The sequence below is a fragment of the Lissotriton helveticus genome, chromosome 10 (genome assembly GCF_964261635.1).
Source record: "Lissotriton helveticus chromosome 10, aLisHel1.1, whole genome shotgun sequence".
NCBI lineage: Eukaryota > Metazoa > Chordata > Amphibia > Caudata > Salamandridae > Lissotriton > Lissotriton helveticus.
In genome coordinates, this window is record NC_136071.1 from 528674819 (window position 1) to 528698961 (window position 24143).

The following is a 24143-nucleotide window of genomic DNA, read 5'->3' on the forward strand; positions in this document are numbered from 1 at the left end:
GTTTTCACATATACGATACAATGGCGGACGGACGGCTTCAGTCCGTCATTCTAATGACCCCCAAAGTTTTGATGTCAAGGGCAGTAATATAGTTTGGATTGCTTGCAAGGAACAAACAGGAACAACTTTACGTTTAACTTCATGCACCCACGATTGAGATTCATTGAAGGGTTCTACCGCAACAGACATATGTTACCTTCCTTTTGTGCCAATACAACAGGGCCTGCCTGTGATGACACAGTCCATGTGCAGATGATTCGGGTACTTTCCGTAAGTGGTTTTGGTGCAAATCTGAAAAAAAGCCAAAAAGAAATTCCATTTTTAATGCCTCATTTTCAGTCCAAAAATTATATTTCTATGTTAGAAGCATTGTAGTCTTGAACTACGTGTTGTGACCGCTGATAAACTAAATTTGGCGGTATACTACTAAGTAAATTATCAAATAATACCCTGTTCACATGGACCCATTTCAGTAAGCAATTCTTTGTGCTAAAACTACTCCCCTCCTATTTTACCTATTTATTCAATCAACACATTTCTGACCAGTAATGGTGCCCTAGAACTACAGCACACTTCAAGAATCCACAAAACCTTTACCTAGAGGAATAGGTATTTAACCTTTTTCTAAATCGCAAGATGCCCGGTTCTAAGTCCATTTCAATGGGGTGGTCATTACTGAACATGCATCCCAGCATGGTGAAAGACCGTCACCTGTTGCAGTTTGCTTTAATTTTGTGTTAGCAGTTAACCTTTGGTAGGTGATGGAGAGCTCCTGCTGTGGTCTAGGCCTTAAACTCCTGTGAGCAAGATGTGCAATTTTGAACGATATCTCTCCGGTGCTACTTTTGCAACTGCTGTTGCCACAGATTTTAGAAGTCCCAACAATAAATTTTTAGATTTTTCATAATAAAAAAAATATATATATATTATACAACCAAGATGAGAAGCTGTGCGCCATGTGCGACAGAGGTTCAAAGTAAAATACCACATTTAGCACAACAACAAAGCAGTGTGACGACAAACTCATAAACAATTCCTGAACACCAATCAATATTATAAGAGGGCCTGGACCGATCCTCCTGTGTATGCTTCGAAAGTGAACAAATGGCCACGACAGACGGCCCCCCCATTAGACCATGGCCTGTCCGTACAAGGCTCCATCAGTATACCTCTGTACTCTGCCCAATCCTTCCAAATCTTTCGTGTTTCTGGAAGAAACCCCTTGCCAGATATATCAGGCATTCCAATTCCATACAGTGATCCATGCCTTTGGCCCATGTTTCCACGGGGGAGGGAGGGGCTGCTGACTCTTTCCAGGCCCTAGCAATGTCTCGTTTGGATACAATCAAACCCAAGCAGAGAGGCGCCCTATGGTATTGTGTTCCCCCAGATCATGGTTTTTTAGATATTTTGGCAAGCCTGCATATAATGCACTGCTGATATCTAGTCTAGTTTCTATAATGTATAGGTAGGTGCAATTGTCTGTGGCGTTATTGACTTGCTGCTTTTATGAACACCAAATAGTCTAGGATCATCCGCAAAAAGCAACTCAGAGAAATGTTCGTAATGAACAACCTTTAATACAGAAGGTTTTATAATGTATGGTGGTAGGTTTGATTTTTTGGATCGGATATCATCGTTTGAATTTGTTGTCATTAGGATCAAGCCAGTTCTCACCCATCCATTATTTGGTGGGTACTTAAAGGTTATACAGTGTTTTGAGATGTTTCTTATAACTACCAGAGCAGTGCCAAGATAAGTGATTGTCACGATAATTGTTATGCAATGCTATGAGTCTACATAAGAACAGCTTCTGCAAGAGAAGCATGTAGATAGACAGTGAATAAATGAGGAGAGGGGGGATCCCTGTGGGCCCCCAGAACTTGCCCTGTACCTGGAGCTTCAAAAGCCTCACTCCAGAATTGTGAACTACTAATTCACAAAGTAGGCAAGAACCAGCCAATGGCTTCCTCCATAGCCTGTGCAACTGATCTGACCCTGTTCAGCAGGATCCTATGATCAATAGTAGTGAAGGTGCAAAACATGAAAATAATAACCATTAATCTTGATGGACTTAGTCCACTCTCATCAATAACTGCTTTTTAACAGCAATCATGGCTCACACTGTACCCTACCTCAGCAAACAGTGGATTCTGATTCCCCCAGTGAGCGTTCTGTTTCAATGTAAATTCAATATTGGGCTGTACCAACTGTCTCCAAAACCCTCAGCGGCCAGTGTTCCTTTCCTATTGGTCTGAAGCTAGCCACACTTTCAGGATCATGTGGCTCGTTGGGGAAAATTTACTTTCAATGCTTGGTTTAATATTTCTTAGGACTCTTTAAATGAAGTAATAGTGATTTGGATTTTAAAAGGGGTAAATGTCACATCATTTTCGATGGCAAACGTACATTGCCTACACACTAAGGGGCATATTAGCAAGAACCTCGTTAAAATTATCGCCATTTTAGCGGCAGGAAACTGCCGCTAAAACGGCAATAATGGGCTTGCTAATATGCGTTATAGAATTCCAATAGAAGCCCAGGTTATATGTCCTGCACATCTAACCTGGGCTTCTATTGGAATTCTATAACACATATTAGCAAGCTCATTATCGCCGTTTTAGTGACAGTTTCCTGCTTCTAAAACGTCGATAATTTTAACGAGGTTCTTGCTAATATCCCCCTGTGAACTTACAAACACAGATGAGACGAGCTCTGCAACTGGGTTCACCTTTAACAGAGTCTTTGTGGGGTTCCATATAGGGGTATTGGCCCTACCATACCTGTTGATGTAGAACTCTTTTAAGGGAGACTGCTGTCAGAAACCAGTGAAACAGAGGGTGGCAGATCTGCAATCCAAACTTCACCCTTGAAGAGATTGAGGGGATGGTCGTACGAGAAGGCCAAAGCAAAACAATATTCATGAAAGACCCTACCTGCCTTTCCCAGACACCATGGATCTCATTTTGAGTTACCCGATTTTTAGATGTAGGAGATGTGCCAGAATTACCGATTATGGCTGTTATCCCTATCCCCCCCAAACTCTGGGCTTTCCAAGTTTTAGTGCCTGGAATGGGGAAGGAACATGTGAATGTGGGATAACCAGGTCTTATTCTGCAGGTTAACCTTGATTCCAAGCTTTGTTCTGCTCAGATTCACCACCTGCTGAGAAACAGTGGCAAGGTTAAGAGATCTGGCCATGGTGGAACATGTGGGCAGCCAAGACATGCTCTGCAGTAGTGGGGGAGAGTTGGATGATCAACCATCCTGTGGCAAGTGTTCACGTGGGGTTCAAATATGGTCAATCTTTCTGCATGGCCTGGAGATCCAGGAGTTTTCCCAGTTGCATTTCTGCACCTGATAAATCCAGCTCCAGTATTCGTACTCCAGCTAATCCTGAGTCATGAACTCTGGTCCATTCGAAGTTAGACTAGGGATGCCGATCCGTCTGACTCCGAATAAGGGCCTCAAACTGCCAAAAAGAAAAGACCAAGAAGCAAGGGGGCTACGGCAACCGGGAACATCTTTTCAAGCACAAAAGCTCTACTGCACAAAACTGTGGAAAAATCAAAATGAAAATAGATTTCAACTAATGAAAAAATCAAAACAAAAGATGTTCATCTTACTTAGGTCAAAAAAATATTTGCTTAAAATAAAGAAAACTAAAATTACCTAATTACATTTCAATTGACTGTGGATTTACCATCTGACGGACATTTATAAATATCATTAGGGAACATCATTCATTGTAGGGCCAATTCTCTAGGGTGCTCCATAATGATTTTGTGCAATCATTCAATATTTGTAACAATCTCATTTCACTGCTATTACCTTAATAGACCTGGGGCCTGATTACTAAATGAGATGTTATAGCCCCTGATAAATAAAGATACCACGGGGTACATTATTTATCGGGTGGAATATGTAACACCTATTTTTAGTATACGGGGAATAACATGCACATTTTTTAGTTTAATGCACCAAAATCTGCATGATACAGTAAGTAGGGTGTTTTCACCTTTTACATTTCGGCGAATGTTGGGTTATTTAATGCATCTGATAATTATTAAATACGTTAAATAAAAACAAACTAGTAATTTCGACCCGTGAGTAAACAAGGGTTTACGCACAGCACAGAATTTAACAAGCCACTCATAATTAGGCCATTACTGTCCACTGAAACGTTTAAAGTTAAATGGTTGTTTGGCAAAACAGTGTGCCACTCTAGATATAGTCATGTTGCCTCTCAATTTTACAAATGATAGAAATGCACCTGGCTGTGGATTGCTAGTCAGGAGGGGCAGGATGTTTTAATTTTGGGCAGATGCGGCCGGCACAGGTAACAGCGGTGGGGTGGGGTGGGAGGGTTGGAGTGGAAAGAAGACGGGATAGGTATAGAAAAATAAATAAAACCACTTACCTTGCTCCCGAGTCGGCCTTGGGGCGTGGAGCGCAAGGTAAGTGTTTTATCAATTCTTGTACTTAATTTTACCTATCCCGATGCCTGTTGACTTCCCCCCACCGACCCCGCCTCACCGCTCTTACTTGTGCCAGCCGCGCCTGATTTCAGTACTCTATTGTCATCTACTGTTAACAAGCATTGAAAATGCAATAGGTCTCGCAATAGAAGAGTTTAACTTTTTTCGTTTTGCAAATGGATGAGTGGCGTTGCGTGGATGAGTGGCGTTGCGTGGATGAGTGGCGTTGCGTGGATGAGTGGCGTTGCGTGTGTGAGTGGCGTTGCGTGTGTGAGTGGCGTTGCGTGTGTGAGTGGCGTTGCGTGTGTGAGTGGCGTTGCGTGTGTGAGTGGCGTTGCGTGTGTGAGTGGCATTGCGTGTGTGAGTGGCGTTGCGTGTGTGAGTGGCGTTGCGTGTGTGAGTGGCGTTGCGTGTGTGAGTGGCGTTGCGTGTGTGAGTGGCGTTGCGTCGATGAGTGGCGTTGCGTGTGTGAGTGGCGTTGCGTCGATGAGTGGCGTTGCGTGTGTGAGTGGCGTTGCGTGTGTGAGTGGCGTTGCGTGTGTGAGTGGCGTTGCGTGTGTGAGTGGCGTTGCGTGTGTGAGTGGCGTTGCGTGTGTGAGTGGCGTTGCGTGTGTGAGTGGCGTTGCGTGTGTGAGTGGCGTTGCGTGTGTGAGTGGCGTTGCGTGTGTGAGTGGCGTTGCGTGTGTGAGTGGCGTTGCGTGTGTGAGTGGCGTTGCATGTGTGAGTGGCGTTGCGTCGATGAGTGGCGTTGCGTGGATGAGTGGCGTTGCGTGGATGAGTGGCGTTGCGTGGATGAGTGGCGTTGCGTGTGTGAGTGGCGTTGCGTGTGTGAGTGGCGTTGCGTGGATGAGTGGCGTTGCGTGTGTGAGTGGCGTTGCGTGTGTGAGTGGCGTTGCGTGTGTGAGTGGCGTTGCGTGTGTGAGTGGCGTTGCGTGTGTGAGTGGCGTTGCGTGTGTGAGTGGCGTTGCGTGGATGAGTGGGGTTGCGTGGATGAGTGGGGTTGCGTGGATGAGTGGGGATGAGTTGCGTGTGTGAGTGGCGTTGCGTGTGTGAGTGGCGTTGCGTGTGTGAGTGGCGTTGCGTGTGTGAGTGGCATTGGGTGTGTGACTGTGCTGCCTGTGGCGAGTGCAAACTACAATCAATTGGCACAGAATAAAATAATATTTTTAAAACATGATTTTATTATGCCAAATCACCTATCCACAGCAATGTGGCCGTGCAACAAAATCTGCAATGCAGAAACTGTGATGGATGAATCACAGCTGCAGACTGGGGTTTGAACAGAGCGCCAAGACGGCAAGGAATTGGTGATCCCGCTGTATAAATATATAACAACATAATATAACACTACAGCAAACACTACACGAAACCATGGAAGGTGTCTGTCAAATCCAGGCATTTCTAGCACAAAAGTGAAGTGTATAAAAAGAGTGTGAAGATTTCCTTTGTACCCCTAACAACTCGCTGCTGATTTGTGAAATATCTTTTGGGGGAGAAAAAAAAACTGACGTTAAGTCGTCATTGACCTAAATCAGCAATGTCATGAATTAGACGAAGTGGCTTGATTGAAGAGATTACATTAAAATGCTTAACTTCCCTCAAATTGTCATCTTGTTATTTGTTTTCCAAGACAAGTCTTTCTATGAATGATGTGATGAATGATGTGACGCAACTGTGAATTGAACTGGCACTAGGGAGTTATTGCCTGATGACAGGACCCTTTGTTAGGTGTTGTGTATACTTCCCAGCAAGCGGGAGGGCCGCCCCGACCCGTTCGTAAATGCGCTTTATAATGTAAACATATTTACTGCTCCTGAGGCGCCAGCGCATTTGACAAACAGAAGTTCTGGGCGTCTTTAATGTGAATTTGGACCCGGTCCACCGGGGCGGGGAGGCGGGGGGAGGGATGTTAGTAGCAGCTGAACTTTCAAAAATGCAAAACGTGTCTTTCTGCGTATGGCATGCGCCTGGAAACGGGCGTCGCGGCGTGTATTTAGGCGCAGGGGTCGTGTCAGTGTCCTGAGAGGGGCTGAAATGAACTGGGCTATCTATGTCCACATTGGGAGACCACGGAGCCGGATGGTCCCTAATCCCGCCTTCAGCGCCTAGAGGCTGGCCTAAAATAACAACAAGCGCTATACAACCACCAAAATAATGATTTAAAAAAAAAAAAAAAAAAGCTAACCTCTGGAAGTCTGTGCCATGGCAGGCGAGGGTCCCTGTGAATTATTTTCATGCTGCAAAACAGGCCTACTATTCTGGTGACAGGATGACGCAATGTCCCCCGGACAGGCACGGGTTGCACAAGTGCGCGTGCAGCGGAAGTTGTGTTGTTTCTGTGGTTGTGCAGGGATCCTCTGCCCGCGAGGTTACCAGGAAGGACGTATTTATTCATTCACATTTTTGGAAAGGAAGTGCTGCGCCCCAGGGGGTGTGAGTGGAGGTCACAAACGCCACGGGTTGTTCGACCACAGGCTACAAAAGTTTTTTTTCTTTCTCTAAATAGCGTTTGCTTCCAAAGTGTATTTTTGCTTTATTGAACTGTAAAAGCCAAACTATTTGAACTTAAAAAAGAACTGTAAATACCACGTTAATATTACCTGCCTGTGTGCCTCACATCTATCTCAGAAGGATGGATGAAAGGCGGAGCAGGCCCTACTGATGGTACACATCTGTGACCAGCAAGTTTAACGCAAGTCTTAATAAATGTTGCATCAATCAATCCTATTAAACTTGGAAGCTCTTTGCTTTATGATGACGTCACCGCGAGGCTTTTCAGACTTGCTTATGGCTGATTCCCACATTTTAAGTTTTACTGAAAAGCAGAATGTGTTTACGAGTCCGGACCACAAGATGGTTAAATAATGGACAACAAATGAAGCCACAACAGTTAAATCAGCAAAACTACTAGAACATGTAAATGAAGGGTTTCCAACTTTAAATGCATTACTTTGCTTTTACAGTATGAATAAAATATGTTTTCAAGTTTTTTGAATATTTTCACATGCAACGAACGAGTGTGAAAGCGGGATGTAATTAGGGGGAGGAGAAGTCTGGGCAGGCAGGATGACTCAGGGGAGGGGGCTGAGCGGGGCAGAGCGGCATGTGGGTGTGAAGAAGCCGGGCCTTTGAAGTGAAGCTAAGCTTCACTTCAAAGGTGTCGGAGGAATGCGGGCGGCTGTGCACGCGCTTTTAAGCTCAATGCACATGCGCATTGAGCTTAAAAGTCACGGGCACTGCAAGGAATCGCCACGATTCCTTGCAGTGTGGATAAAGAGTGGATAACTCGCAATACTCTCGCCTTGCTCGATGCGCATGCGCATCGACAGGCGAGACCTAAAAAGCAACAATGAATGTATACAAAATGCTTTTTTATGCATGATACACAGTTTAGGGCTGGAAAGGGTTACAAAGGTGGTAATGACGTCCGAAAAAACAGTGCTGTATAATAAATTCCATGGTTCCTCAACAAAATTACAAATATTAAAATAATATGTGGGTGATGTGAAGGAGGTTTGTCCTCCCTTTTATTTTTAAATGCTAGGAAAGAATTGTACAACATTCACCCCCCTTCATTACTTTTTTCATGCTTTATTCTGCCCAAATTAAAGAGTAGCCTATAATTTCCTTGCTCTTTTTATATGTTTTATTTCAGCTGTCTGAACTTTTGGCTCAAAGTTACTCTCCTTGTGCCAGCAGAAAATATGTTATGCACTTTACCACCCAGCTACAGCATTATTACCTGTAAAGCAAAATGTTGTTTGTAGTACATCATTTTCTGATATTTTATTTGATTGTCACGTTCTGTATTATTTTGGTAAATAAGCCTTGTTTAAAACTGCAACTAGAAAATGATGTACTATGGCATTTTTTACTATCATATTTTAATGCAAATTTTTACATATCACCTTACCGGCCACTTTGTGATATCGTCAGGCCACTCATGGAGGGCATTTGAGGCAGGCTCATCACAGAATCTGAAAGAGAAAAAGGAATATTTTGTGTCTTCCTATCTTTTTATAAGATGACTAAGGTTTTTTAAAGCTGATCAATACAAATTAAATTTTCAGATTTGAATAAATTGTCTTGAATTGTGTAACTGAAGTGGTGTGGTGTACTGTTTGGAATGATGTCACTCAGGTAGTGCGGTGCAACACAAGAGTGTATTACAAGCTCCTGGATTTGACTGCAACAAGATACTTGTCCTAGCACATGCTCCATCATGCAAATGCCCACTGCAAGGGAATGGACAACTAGCTTGGCTGTTCTTTGACCGGAAGAGTCAATCCACATTAAATGTCAGTACTCTGAGCAATAAAGCCGCCATCAGGATGGCTTCTTTAACTTTTTTTTGTTGTTAAAAAATATCTTGATGAAGTGAATGAATCCTAGGATTGCCATAGTTGGAAACAATGACACTGTCATTCTTCCTGTTTTACTTTATCACACTTCTTTTATTAAGGAATCCAAACTTAGGGGTCCATTAGGATGGCGGACGGATAAAGTCCGTCCGCCATCCTATCGGGGGCAGGTACCATCCGCCACACGGGCGGAGGAACCGTGCCCCCAATTAGGATGCACCCGCCACAGTGGCGGGTGCATCCCGCATTTCTAACATTGCGGCGGACGGTGCTTAAAGCACCGGCCGCTGCAATGTGAAAAATGCTTGTTGTGCGTTTCACAGCACAACATGGCAGGAGTGCCTGCCATGTTGTGCTGTGAAACGCAGGGGGGTACCATAGGTATCCCCCATGTGCACCCCCCACACCCCCCTTCACTCTGGGGGCCCGAACGGGCTCCCAAAGCAGGAACCGTATGCCTTTTCGTGGCGGCAATGCCGCCACGGAAAGGCATTCCTCCCAGACCATCCTAATATGGCTGGCGGTGTCTGATAGACACCGCCACCATATCAGGCCTTTTCCGCCGCGGACGGTCATCCACTCCGCCACGGTCCCCCCCCGCCATTGTAATATGGCAGGGGGAAGAAAGGTGGCGGACGGGCAAGGATGGCGGACTGATCGCCACCGCCTGCATGGTGGTGGCGATCCGTCCGCCATCCTAATGGACCCCTAAGTGATAAGGGATTGATTAATCAGTTTTGAATTATTTGTGCTTGCAGAGGGGTGCCTCAAATAAAAAGAGACAATGCACAACACAGTAGCACCAAAAAGCCCTAAAAACATGTAAATCTTCAACCATCAGAGGATGACAGTTTTACTTGTGCTCACTTTGTACCTGTACATTTTCAATACCACAGGCATTGAAACATCATCACGTGGGTCCTGGGCTCACTGTACCCAGGAGCATCAATTCAGGAGTACAGAAACTTTTTAACCCAGACCATTATTTTCCTGCGCTCTGAACTCGCAAGGGAAGAAGTACCTGGGTCTAGGCACAAGGACCCAGAAGGAGCAGCCTCCTGCCACTATTCCTTGTTGCCACGCAATAAACATTGGCAGCACACTTCTTTTTAGAAACCAACATACCTTGGGTCTTGGTGACAAACGGATCCAAACTGTCTTTTGCTTCTGTTTGAAAACAGCGGTGTGCTGTTGTGGTACGGCCACTTCACCCACACGGCAAGAGTAGACTGAAAACACAGACAAGGAGAGTTATGAAAAAATAACCAATGGCGGCATAGGACTCACAAAATGCCTTTTTTAAATTTATTTTTACATAATATTCTTTTAGGTTTCTTGACCGAAATCATTGCTGCAGTTGCCACTGGATGCTATATAAAAGCAATAAAGGCATTAGATAATCCCACATACAGCTGATCATAAATCTGAATATTAAAAGGTATAGGCAAGTTTTGACTTTTTCCATGTTTACCTCTATGGATATCTGACTCCAGCACGTATGTCTTTCTCTCCCCAGGAGAATAACTGACCACTTTATAACAGGCAATGCGCTTGCATGTGCGCCTGGTGCATGCTAGGGCTCCCCTAGACAATCTACTTTGGCAGATTGTCAGACTCCATCTTTTAGGTTTTGGTGAATATATTTATGGGGAGGGTAAGCCGGGATCATGCGCCACAGTATTAGTTTGTGAAAAGGATCAAACTACCAGCACCACGTTTTTTACATCCATGAACGTTACAGCTCATATTTTCTGAAATGATGAGTGAAATATTGTTAGATTAGAATGAGCTAAAATGAAAAGCTGGTTCATGATGGTGGTGCTACAGTTCGGTTTGGCCAAGTTCGTTGTTCATACTGAATTTGCATCAGCAAGGTGCAATTTATGTTTGTTGGCAATCCAGTGGGGTTGCACTTGTAAGGTTGGCAAATTGGCAAATGGAAAGTAGCACATTTGTGAGCATTCACTCATGTTTTGAATGTAGTATGCACCATAAATATGCTTTAAAATGCACTTGAGGATGGGAATGGGGAGTTAAGCCCCTCCCCATAATTTACGGCGGTGCAGGGGAGCTGGTTTGTTAATGGGCAATGTTTTTCCCTAAAGAATCCAGTAGAAAATGTAAACAGTGCAAGTGAATATTGATATACCATTTCTTCATGTGGTAATGTAAACCTGTACATTTCCAAGTAAACAGACACATGAGCACCCCTGTGAATCTGCAATAGTCAGAAAACTCCTGGAATTGCTTTAGAATTCTATAAAGCAATGCATTTAATGAAAATAGAAGCTTACGCCTATGTGGCAAGTATCCAAAAGAAATGAATAATTCCAAAACAAATAATATTCTAAATAACTGTACTTTACAGCTGATAAAAGACTTACTGAACATTCTTCCTCCGAGGTTTGCAAACAGCCTGACTTGTCATTCCTCACACAGCAAGCAGACTGCCTCTCTTTTCCTCTTGCAGCAATAATGAAGTTATGAACCTGCTGATCTTGTCTCATACAGGGTGAAAATTTTGCGCCAAGGTGGATTAGTGCTTCCTGTAAAAACAATGCATTTGGTAAGGTTAAGTAAAGATGTACGGGGGAAGGTTACTGGCAATTACAACCCTGTTTGCCTAGCTATTATTACTGTAATTAAAATGTAAAGAAAAATGACTGTGAGTTACTGCCTTTGCCAAACCCATCAGCGATTCTGGCAACATACACTGGAATGTGAAGAGGGGATGGAAAGTACGAAAATAATGGGTAAAACAAATTGGACCTGGGCATTTAAATCTTTTTTTGTTACTGACCGGTATTTTGGATTTGGCATGTAGGGGGCATCTTATTTACAGAATCGGTATATTTACCGATTCGGTAAATATACAGAATCGGTAAAATACCGAATCGGTATATTTACCGATTCTGTAAATCAAGATGTAGGTGGCACTTCAAAGAGTGCCACAGGCCCTTTAGGAGTCGGTATTTACCACCCAATCCTATTGGGTGGTAAAATACCGATTTCCAGTGTACATGCACATCTGTGCATGTACACCTATGCCATGTGACACACAGACATGCCCTTAGGGCATGTGGGCATGTCTGTGTGCCACATGGCACACAAGCCTGCACTTGGGGTGCTACAGGGTGTCAAAGTGACACCCCGTTCCCCCTGCCAGGATTCGGTATTTACTGATTCGGTAAATACCAAATCGGTTTTTCCCATTGATTCCTATGGGCTTCAAAGCCCATAGGAATCAATGGGAAATACCGATTCGGTATTTACCGAATCAGTAAATACCGAATCTTACAGATTCGGTAATTGTAAATTAAGAATTACCTACATCTGCCTCCTTCTAATTTACCGATTCATAAATACCGAATCGGTAAAATTCGGTATTTATGAGTCGGTAAATTAGATTTACCTACATCTGGGCCTTGAAATATCCGGCATGTGAAGCATTCCAGAGGCATCTCACTGGGCAGCAAAGCAGGTGATCAATTCTTTGAACCAGAGAATTTGTGTCTGAGACTTGCTGAAGTTGGAAAGGCTGGTAGCACCAGCACCTTCAAGTTCTCTGGGTGAGGTGGGTAGGAGGTTGAGACTGCAGGATGCAGATGATGTTAGGGAGGTATGGCTGATAGAAAGAAACAGGAAACATCCACAGCTGGATTTCATAACTAAAATGAAGACCTTGTCAAGAGGCTACTTGTAAACCAGCGAATCCAATACAATGGTAAGCATAACAAGAACATTTTGTAATGACGAATCTGAGAACCACTATGCTGACATGTGAGATACGATGTTCACATATTGTAGGCGAATGCCACCAGTGATGTAACTGATGATGCCGCTGGCACAGGCATATATATTTTTATCATTGATGCCTGCAATAATGCCATTTTTTTGTTAAATGTGTTGTCAAGTATAACTTTATAAGCTGGGCTTTGGGCTTCACAATCATTAACCTGGCAAATAGAGACTTTTGATGTTTTGTATGCTAACCTCAACCTCATTTCAACTCACGTCTTTATTGGAATTTCTAAGGCTTTTCAGCTAGGCAGGCAGCATTCGTTTCTGATTAACTAATGCAATATCAGGAGAATCAAGGCTTCTCCTCACTGCACCTGATTCAGACTAAATATCTAAGAGGTTTCCCTGATCCAGCCTAATGACAGTCAAGATAGAGGAACGCATAATCGGGAAAGCACCATGACGCTAATAACTAAGTCCAGGTAAGTACATCCTCCTGGAATGTTGTAATTTTATCAAACAAAATTAAGTCAGTCACTACGTATTGAAAGGAAATAAAAGAATATGACTTACAGAACTTGGTCCAATCCAAAAGTTTTCTTGTTGCACGTATTTTACACTTTCGTACACACCTCTGTTTCTGAGGACCTTGAAGAGAAAAAAGTAACTTTTTACAGGATTCTATACAGTACTGTTTCACCACTTGCGTTGCAGTCAAAATATTTAAGTAAAACTGGCACTATCCTTCCAGAGTCCAGCTATTTGCTAACAACCAAACCTGATACCGAACATTTTAAGATTTGATGTTTCACTCAGATACCAGAAGCTCCATAATGGCACTGGGTTGGCCACAGAAAACATGTTGTAACCCATTTAAGGACAGAAGCTCTTTTAGGAAATATGGATAAGTTAATTATTTGGAGGTTGGCAAATCAAAGTTTGAGTGGAGAAAGTGGGTTGATCAATAAAAAACCTGGGAGTGGGCTGCCAGCCTACAAGGAAGCGGTCCCACACGGGGTATTAGAATGTGACCACCACGTGGAGGGCGCACTCACCATATTTTGCATTGCAGAGGGTGCTGCAGCAAGCAGTGCAAAAAAGGCACTGTTTACATTTCCCTGCACCACGAGGCAGGCACCATGCAAAGCCTGCCACATGGGGAAGGGAAATGTATGCCCCCCAACCCCGAAATGAAAGGGCCTGTGATGAAGGGGTACCCGCTACAGCCCCCAAAGTCCAACCCCGCCAGCCTTTCCATGGCAGGTGAACCGCCATGGAAAGGCTGGCAGGGATGGACCAGGGATGGACCAAGATAATCTCAACGGCGGTGCCTGGTAGGCACCGCCGCCATGTATGTATGGGATTGTGAGAACCTCCACATCACCGGCAGGCTCAAGGAGCCCATCGGATGCATGTCGGTCAGAGTTTCTGACCGCCACGGACCCACCCGCCATTATAATATGGCAGGCGGGAAATGGTCTCACAATGATCGTAATCACCCCTTACGTTCTTATGCATAGAAAGTAAGCTTAGAAAAAGAGATTGGTAATTCCTTGGGCTGTTCTTTACCATGTGCCGACAATCGACATCCAGTTCCAGTGTACGTAAAATCTTTTTTAAGCTATTGGCATTGTAAATGAGAATGCCTTTTATTTATGTGTTTTAAAACCCAAAACACATAAAAGGCATTGTTATTTAAAATGCCAATTGCTCAAACTCTCGCAAATGCGAGGCCACTTTAATGGTGGCCGCGCCCCTGTCTTTAGACGCTGCTCGCAGTATTCTGGTTACAGTGAGCAGCGTCTAAAGAAAGGGGTGCGGCCAACATTAAAGTGGAAGCGCGGTATGGGATGCTTTCACCCCCCCCAAAAAAAGGTTCTGTAGCGCTGTAAAGTTAGGGAACTGCACTGAAAATTAAATAAATTAATAAGTGCAACTGCTATAGTAAAAGCAGACTGTGCTCAAATTAAATACATAAATAAGCTCCACCGCTATAGTTAAAGCGGACCCCCAGCTATTACTAATAAAAATATAAAAGCGGATGGCGTGTTGCCTTGTAGGAAAGCACGTCATGGGTGGAATACTGGAAGATCATTGAAGAACATAGTGCTCACAGAGTAGATAAAGCAGACAATGTAACAATACAAGTAAAAAGTCCATGCCTTATGGGAGGTTACAAATGCAGACAAGCCGGTACCAAGGAGGGACCACCAAGTTTTTTTATCAATCAAGAGCAATGATTTTGAAAGGACAGTAACGAGAGCCAATCGAAAAGATGGGCCGGGAAATGGGCAGAGCTTCTATTCCATACCTCAATACAGCATGCCTCACAGAGCTGCGAATGCGCTGCCCATTTTCGACCCAAAGATACATCTACCAAGATGGTTTCCGTTGCTCGTGTATTTTTCATTCATTGTATACTATCTGAAGAACTTTTAAGTGATACATTAAACTGTGAATGCTGATTAGATAGCATTACATTGGCTAAAAGAATCAGCCAGCGAGAATACAGAGACACGTTCATTGGAAATTCCAACACAACATTCTCACTGAAACAATGTCATGTCTGTACCAGAGCATAGTGAAAACAATCTGTATTACAATTGGAGTTACCGATTAATACAGAACGCCACATAAACAAGCAGGATAATAAGAAACAATGGCTTCTGCTTAGATTAGAAGAAGATCTCAAGGACCAGAAAGGTATTCATTAATTACAGTTTGAAAACTAATTAAGTAACTAATTCAAAATAAAGACTGACCACTTGCTTTCTAGATACAAGTTTAAGGACCGGCTGTTTCTTAAGATGGCCCAAAGTCTTTTATGCATGTAGAAGCGGCTACATTTGCCCATAACCGCGGCACTAAGTATAAAGTATTTGAACGTAAAGGGAAAATAGTCCATTACAACGTTTAATAACTCCACTAGCGTTTACATCACTTCCACAGAAACAAGTTAAGCTATTGAAATTTGTATAGCGTAACATCTGCCATTGACGTGCCACTGCAGAACCTTTGTAACAGCAGCAACGATTTTTCAAATCATGCCAGTATGCCTTGATTTAGTTAGGCAGTGCTGTGGAATGCTTAAAGCGAGGGTCGCTGGTAATTTCAGGACCAGCAAAAATAACTGTCCATTACACCCATAGACTATCCACTACAACACCTCTGTGCCTCAGCCAGCTCTTTTGCATGTTGCAGGGTGACACTGAGTTAGTGAGTATCTTAAGAAAGGCAACTTAGTCAAACATCTGATGATTCCTTTATGCACGAAACCACACTGACCTATCAATCAAGAGGAAATACGACACTGTCATAATGAATTTTTATGAATATATTCGGATCTAAATTTGATAATGTGTTTAGAGATGTGACCATGTCTTTTAGTCCATTGCTATGGTGATGTATTGGTCATTGTTTTCATCCTGTAATGTTTCCTAACAGTAGGCTAGCATATTTTTCAACCAATGGTGAACTAAGTCACACAGTTAGAAGACTATTGTTACGGAGTACTTAAATCAAATGGATAAAGGACATTTTGACTATTTTGTTATTTTCTTTTTTCACTAGTCTCTACCAGTTAATATAGCCTAGATTGAATGGTGAAAGGTGGTGAATTAACTATTTGTTATGCATTAAATGGAGTAATCACTCCATAGATATTAAATTTATGTCGCAATAAATTTATCATATTAATAAAACATATAAAGTTGAGTACCACGCAGCCAGTCCGTGACTCAGTGCTCTTCCAAGTAAAACCCACCACTATAATGAAGATGTAAGGTATGTTTATTTTAGGTTCACATATCTAAAACCCTACAGGAAGTTGGAAAAGCAATAAGTGAATTTAAAAAAACAAGTTGTATGAATGGACTAGGAGCAGCAACAATGGTTCATTGCATCCTAGGGCCGTCCTGCTTCCCAGTCAGAAATATCTGTCTGAAAAGGAAAACACTACTGAAGCATGTTTCATTTTGCACAAGTTTTGTACAAAGGGACTGGTTTGTGGAGAGGTAGGCCTTCCGGTGGCCTGGAGTCCAGCTGACAACTATGCAAAGCATCTTCTAGGTTATTTCTGTGAAGGTTTCTACAAAGGGTCCACGTTCACAAAATTCATACACAGGGTAACGCTTACGAAGGACCTTGCTGGGCTATCGGAACAGCCTGATTCCCAATCTGCCAATCTTGCGGTCTGACCAAAGTCCCTGCAATTTGCTTCAGTATCTGCCAATAGTCCTACTAATCTTTTCCTGGCCCTTGGTTAAAATCAGCGACTGGGCTAATCTGAGGTCAACACATATTTCCTAGTTCTCTGAAGATATAGGACGCTTTTCAAATTTCCAAAAGATTCTTTCGCATTTTGGAGATTACCTACAGAATTCCCATCTCTTTATTCTCTCTAAGAGAGAGAGCATGTAAAAGAATTAGAAAGGAAGGAGGAACGGCTGGAGCAAATAAGGCAGGGCCACATTGGCAACTACTGGATTAATCATAGGAACCCACAGGCAATGACTAAGAAATGTTTTAACTTTAATAGACGTTCAGCTGAGTTCTAGCAGTGGGCTGGCCATCAGCAGAGAGAGTCTTTAGATATAAGCCACTCAGCCCAAGTCACTTATTAAAGGTTTTCTCTTTCCTCTGATAACTGCAGGCATCAAGCATGGTTGTGCTGTTAGGTTTCCCAACATGCAAAGATGAGCTTGAGAAAAGGTATGTAAATGTGGAGTTAGTTATAGGAGATCATGGTACCTAAAATTAATCACAAATTGTAAAGTACTATCATACACATATTCCTGCATTGTGAAGACATCAATCGTAAAACTGCTTGAAACATAAGAATTATTTTCTTTTTGTTCTTCTTATTTCACTTTGTGGTGTAATTTCTGTACAGATTTTCTTGGCATTGTTTTAACTAAGCCAACATGTCTATAACCAGGCTGATCTGATATGCCTGTCGCTTTCTAAAAGCTAAAAAGTAAATAGTAATGCTAACACGAGAACATACTGTAATAGTACCAATCATGGTTAAACCTTTCTACTGAAACTTAGCAATGTACACAGGTGAGGCACGGCGAATTGGAAGCACACAATTAATAAAGAAAAAGTGAAAAAATGCTTAAAGTATAAACAATGCAAATACAATTTTAGTTACGTTTGGTATTCATCCATATACAAATTTAAACCGGCTGACTGGTAACTATGTATATAAAGTAATTTTCAATGCCATAGAGGTTGTACAAAATTCAAAACCCTAAACTAAGGATTATTCTTCAATTGTAGAAGGCTGGAACTACCTTAGCCAGCCCTGTAAAAAGATAACATATATTCTGATGTGGGATATAAGTCTTGTTCTAGCACTAGTCTTTGTGAAAGGAGGGAAGAGGGTGTGGTGAGATCCATGTCCCATCAGCTCCATCAATAAGCCAGGAGCCTACCAGGATAAGATTTTGTGTATGCACTTTATTTGGAGAAGGCATTGTTGGAAGAAGGGAAAATGACTAATACAAAAACTTAGAGCGAACAATGGATGGGCCACGACGCTAGGTACGAGGAGAAAGTAGTTACCTGTAATTGGATGTACACAGTGCAACCTTTTCATTTAGCCAGATAAAAATGCAAGTCTGCCACAAAAAGAGTAAACAAACAGATTGGTGTGGAAATTGCAGTCTCATATATTCCGGCAGGTATTATAAAAATACATGGCCCAGTCTCTTACCTTGCAAGATGAAATCAAGGTATAGGGCGGCACAAGCATCCGTGTTGGGAAACAGTCAGGGCAATAGTGCTCTAGTAACGGCCGCCATGGCCCACGTTCGCGAGCAGAATGGACTAAGTCTGGGAAAGTAAGAGCCATCTGTTAGAAGCATGGCTTTCGAAAACCAAACGTTAGAAATAATAAAGGGAGTCTCTTCCCTAACATACACTGCTATTAGTCTCATGTGGCCTCTGCATCGGAATCGGCCACATGGTGCAACCATAGTGGTCTGAGAGAGGCACATGTGGGTGTGGCAACTGATGCCATGCCCATATCGAGAACGGGCTAGTTTGCAAGTATGTTATGCCCTAGACGGAAGTGACGTGACAGATTTGCTATCACGTTACATGCTGTGTTGCAAAGGCGTCGGCTATACTGGAAGGGAAAACATACTGTAATCAATATAACTAGTTGGTATGCGGTACTGGAAATTCCTGCAGAAATATGTTAAACTTGTGCGGTGTCATCCTAGAATATAAGGATTGTTTTTTAACATGAATAAGTAAAGTGTGAATGTATATATCTCTGTAAATCCTGTCCCTGTAGGTAAAAGCATAAGGGGCTGCCATCTTGTAAAGATCTAAAGCTATTTGTGAAGGTATGTGGTCTGGTAGCTACATAGGGTGTGGGGTGCACCACCCCAATATTTTTTGTTAGTTCTGATAGAGTGAATGGTAAGAACTATTGCATTAGGTGTGCCCCCCTCCTCCAAGGTCGTGGCAAGGGCTCTCAAACATCAGAAGAACAGGAGCCCCACCACATATACCAAATGGATCAGTATTGAAAGATGTTCCTTAAAATTAATTCAAGTTTTAATTCAGTGTACCTGGTAGTTCAATTGCAAGGTGTGTGGTGACAAAGTTTACCTTACATCATACCAAACACAACATCCCCAAATACTAAAACAGAGGTTCACAGTAATAAAAACAGTCTGGGAATCCAGACTTCTCAGTCCAAATGCTATAATGCCAACCAAACGCCCATGTGGACAAAGCTCACCCATTTGTTTGCAGCCCAACCAAATTAAACGAATGAAATATCCACAGATTATACTCATGTTTTAGGTTGGTCACCACCATTATGGTCTGCCAACTGAAATGTACTAGCGTGTTTGTGCCTGTTGCTGTGGTCAGTCAACTGACATGTGCTAGTGTAATTGTCACCTGATATGGGCTAGTGTATTTGTGCCTGCTTTTTAATTTGTCAACTGATATGTGCCAATGTGTTTGTGCCTGTTGTTACGGTCTGCCAACGTATATGTGCTAGTATATTTGTGCCTGTTGTTATGGTCTGTCAACTGATAAGTGCTAGTTAGTACATTTGTGTCTGCTGTTATGTTCTGTCAACTGATATGTGCTAATATGTTTGTGTCATTTGTTATGTTCAGTCAACTGCTATTTGGTAGTATATTTGTGCCTGTTGTTATATGGTTTGTCAACTGTTATGTGCTAACGTGTCTGTGCCTGATGTTCGTGTCTGTCAACTGGTTTGTGCCTGTTGTTACAGTCTGTGTCAACTGATATGTGCTAATTTGTTTATACCTGTTGTTATGGATTGCCAACTGATATGTGCTTCTGTGTTTGTGCCCGTTGCTTTGAATTGACAGCTGATATATGCTACTATTTCTGTGCCTGTTGTTATGGCCTGCCAACTAACCTGTGCCAGTGTGTTTGTGTCTGTTTGGTAGCGGCGGGTCTTTTCACCAGGCACTTTGTGCGGGGAATAAGTCTGGGTCCAAAAAATCTTGTTAATATCCTACTAGCTTGAAGGCAAAAACTCTGGCGATGGGTAAACATCGAACTGGACAATTTGATATATGCTTTTATCTCCAATCTCCGCTCCTAGCAGTCCTGGCTACTCTCTGACATTTCCTTTTTTGCGAGATCAGAGTGGAGGAGCGCTGGTCAAGAGGGGGCCTGGGTCAGGGGAGGGAGTGCCACTGATCCCATTCTCGTCTGGTTTTTGTTGCAGTCCAGTGTTTGGATTAAAAAATGTGAATGGCAAATATGGGCGGAGAGTGGGCGGGGCTTCTATTCCATACTCCACTACAACAGGTCTTGCAGGACAGCACATGCTCGCGGGCTCTAGGCTCAACCTAACAAACAGATGTAGGTGTTGCATGCTTTTAGTTTGAATCGGGTATTCCTAATTCGAGTCTGAATACTTGAATCAGACGTTCTCGCAGCGAGTCAATCACTGATCCCTGCACTATGTGACAGCAGGCGATGGGCCTGTGGGGTGCTGCCAGGTTTGTGGTAATCTCAGCACAGGGTACACGATTATGATCCCTCTTAGATAAAATAACCCGTTTAGCCAGAAGACGACATATAAATGATTATGTTTTCATAATAACGATTCATCATAGCTGCCAAATTTCTGTGCCAGGCCTGCTACATGCCACAGGGTTATTGTGGAGTGCTATAAATAATGGCAGTTACTGGTCCTGAATAACGTGGATGGTCAATGTTGGTTACCAGATTTTGAATATCAAAAACTGGGAAGTTCCACCACTACAGAAGGAGGGATACAATTTTGTATTGGGCGATGTGCACAGAATGCCTGTACTGATACTCCTCACCAGCACAGAAACCACAGAAAAAGAGTGAAGATATCTTTTACATCCAGTGTTATAAATGCTTCTTTGCCCTCTAAAAAGGGATGCTAACTAACTATACACTGGAAGACAAGAAACTGTGCCACCTTCTGTGTTCATTCGAACCTTTCTCCAAAAAGTCACATATTAAATTTACTGAAATCTGCCGGGACAGATGGTGAAGAACTGGGTCTCTCAAGGCAAATGCAGGACCCTAGATCAGTGGTCAGCAAATTTTGAAAATTGTGCACCCCCTCATGTAAAACAAAATATTTTTAAGAAATGGGGAGGAGGGACTTTAAAGGTTATTTATAGCTCCCCATCCCCTTTGACATGGACTAACAGCCACAATATATATATTTTTCCACTAAAAACACAGCACTGCCTTTCAGCATTATGTTTCTCTTAAGCGGTGCCATGTCTCACTCTGAGATCAATTCATGCCCCCCATCCCGCCCCTAAAAGAGGGCCTGTACCTCGATTGTATCCATCTGTCTTAGATTAATGCACATGCTGGTTTCTCTTCTTTGTGCAATCTCTGGTCACTCAAAGGTTAGCATCTTCATACAATATCTTAGAGGGTTAATGTACCAGTTTGGGAGTATTATCACTAGGGCACAGACGTGTTTTCTAATAAAGTAACTCAGTACATTATTGCCTTTATTCCAAAGACCTTGTGCAACCCGTGAGTCACCAGTGAGAAACCCGGTAAAGTAGCTCAGTCATTGAGGTGTGCACAAACTGCAAACTACAAAATCGAACACGCAAGGCTTTAATTTGGATCCTTGCAGGCCTAAGTTCAATATTTCATTGTTCTAAGTTTTATAAAATTGGTTCAGTCTAGAGTTTGGCAGCTGGTTTACTCTGCCACAAACTCCACATATATCCTTCTGCCTCATTATAAATGTCATAGGATATAATGCACTTATAATAAGGTGGAGAGGATATCTGTAACATTTGTGATGAAGTAAACCTCAACCAAACTCTAAATAAGGCCCCAGGTATCTAAAAATGCATTATTATTATTATTATTGGTTATTATTAGTGTAATAGAACTCTGGAGAGCTTGGGTGGGCTCTTTTCCCAGGTTGCCTCCACAATTTGTGTGTGATGCCTCGGTTTTCCTGTGTCTGGTCTAAGCATGGGTGGGGAGAGTCATATCACACTGTCATTGGATTGAGACAAACCTGCCTCATTTTCAACATTTTATTTTATTGGATTTGGGGTGAGTGGTGTAGTTCTCCTGTATGAGCTGCAGAGTGAATAAGACCCAAGTTCTTATTGATAACTTCTGCATCCACTTACCCCACCCATCGTTTCTACCTGAGGGTCCCTAATCATGTACAGCAAAGGGGGCAGGTTGGCGGGTCTATTGACTTGGATTCAGCATCTACCATCTTTCAGTCACTTTTACCCTTCTTCCTGTTATCTTATGAATAGGATTTAAGGATCCCATTGCATACCTGCTCCACTGCCTGCTGGTCAGGACCTGAATTATAACTATTCCAGTATAGTTTGTTTGGGTATGTCTGTGGGAGAGAATGTCAGGTGTAAAGAAACAAGTAGGTAGGCAGGTGAGTGTGTCTACTGGCTGGCTTCTGTATACATATATACACACACTTGCCAGCATCCTGGATTCAAAGGTATTGGGTGGCCTTCAGAAGGTTATTTGTCAATTCTCTTTCCTCTCAGGTGGTTGGGTGTATCCTTTGAGAATGTTAATTTGCAGTTTTCTGAAAACAGAAGGATATCTCCCAAAAATTCATAGTTTTCCAGATAGGAAGCAGTACCCTTCAGTATGGTTGCATTATCTGTGTGCATTGACAAAGTAACATTCTATGATTAATTAACAAGGATGGGACTAAATGAGCTGTAATAATGAAACCAACTCTTGAATTTCAATATACCCTATCACTCGATTGCAATGTTTGGATTGCCTCTCCTAGTGTTTCGATAGTGAAGATGGTCAACAAAGGATTGAAAGTCTGAGGTGGGAGTGTGATGTTCATGGCACTCTTCAGTTAGATGTTTCCTAGATCATACTGGGTTTTGGTGGGCTACTGCCATGAGAGGGACTTGCTAATTGGTTTGGAGTAACACTCTTTCAAAGCTGTTAAGACAAACTTTCTACTTTCTACATCTGCTACTTTTTGAATCTTCGACCTCCCTTGAAGATTACCAGCCCTGCTTGGGGCATGGGGAGGGATGAGGAGTTATGAAGCAGCTGTTGGCAGATCGGTCCTGCAGGTCGGGTTTCCATGTTTTGAATGAACAACAATTAAAAGTAGGCCATCCAATTTCAGGTTATATATTTAATCAATGTTTGCTAATGTTTTAATCCACCCAAGTGACTGATGTGGGAACTATGCATCTTAGAACACAGAGTTTGTATTTTCCCTCCTATTGCTTCTCTCCGAAAGGTCAGCTCAACAGCTAGCTGATCTTTGTAAGCCAAACACCTGCACCATACTGAAAGTACACTTTTCATGTGAACACAAACTGCTCCAACCCATCCAACAAACTAAGAATTCCCACTTTAGCAACACATGAAGATCAAGCTCAACTCACACATTATCAAACAACAATTCACATTAGACACAGCTGCGGGGTCCCACATGCGAATGTCACAGCTCCGAGTCATCTAGTTGCCTTGTTGACCTGTGTGGTGGCTTACGTCTCTATGTATCTATTAAAACTACCAAGAGATTAAGAGTATGGACTGGTGTATGTTCAGGGAAAAGACAGTGTATACTACCCGAGGCTGTCCTAGAAAGTGGCCCCGCATATGGACACAAAGAAAATCGTATTGTGGAGACATTTGCCCCCCCCCACAGAGTATTGAATTGGATGACCTGCTACCACCCTGAAAAGTCCTCACTGTGTATAATGAGAATGATTGTTGTCTCAAATTGTTATGCCTCGATTGACATTGAGTAGATTTTGGAATTGCTTCTATGTCGATGGTTGTTAAATAAAAAGATTTATTAAAAAAAACTACCAAGACAGTCATTTTCCAAATATTTATCGCCTCTATCCCAACCAGTTACTTGTGGTACACTGTTGGGAAAACTCGAATTCACACCCCCCAAAATTATTGACTAAGATACACCCCTGTAGATACAATACATATGTATACATATATAGTGATAACACAATGGATCAAGAAGCCATTGGAGTGATACATATATAAGGATACTAATATGTGTCCCCTAATC

At 42.5% G+C, this 24143-nt stretch overlaps 1 protein-coding gene across 3 annotated transcripts in view; it reads right to left on the reverse strand.

The window, feature by feature from the left end:
- RHBDF1 (rhomboid 5 homolog 1) overlaps positions 1-24143 on the reverse strand; it is a 488528-nt gene that overhangs the window by 27063 nt on the left and 437322 nt on the right. For all 3 annotated transcript variants that reach the window (XM_078663071.1, XM_078663072.1, XM_078663073.1), the window contains 5 exons: positions 13154-13228; positions 11224-11385; positions 9965-10068; positions 8392-8455; positions 197-291 (listed from right to left, as the gene is read on the reverse strand). In XM_078663071.1, the coding sequence (XP_078519197.1) occupies positions 197-291; positions 8392-8455; positions 9965-10068; positions 11224-11385; positions 13154-13228 (500 nt within the window). The remainder of the gene's footprint in view (positions 1-196; positions 292-8391; positions 8456-9964; positions 10069-11223; positions 11386-13153; positions 13229-24143) is intronic.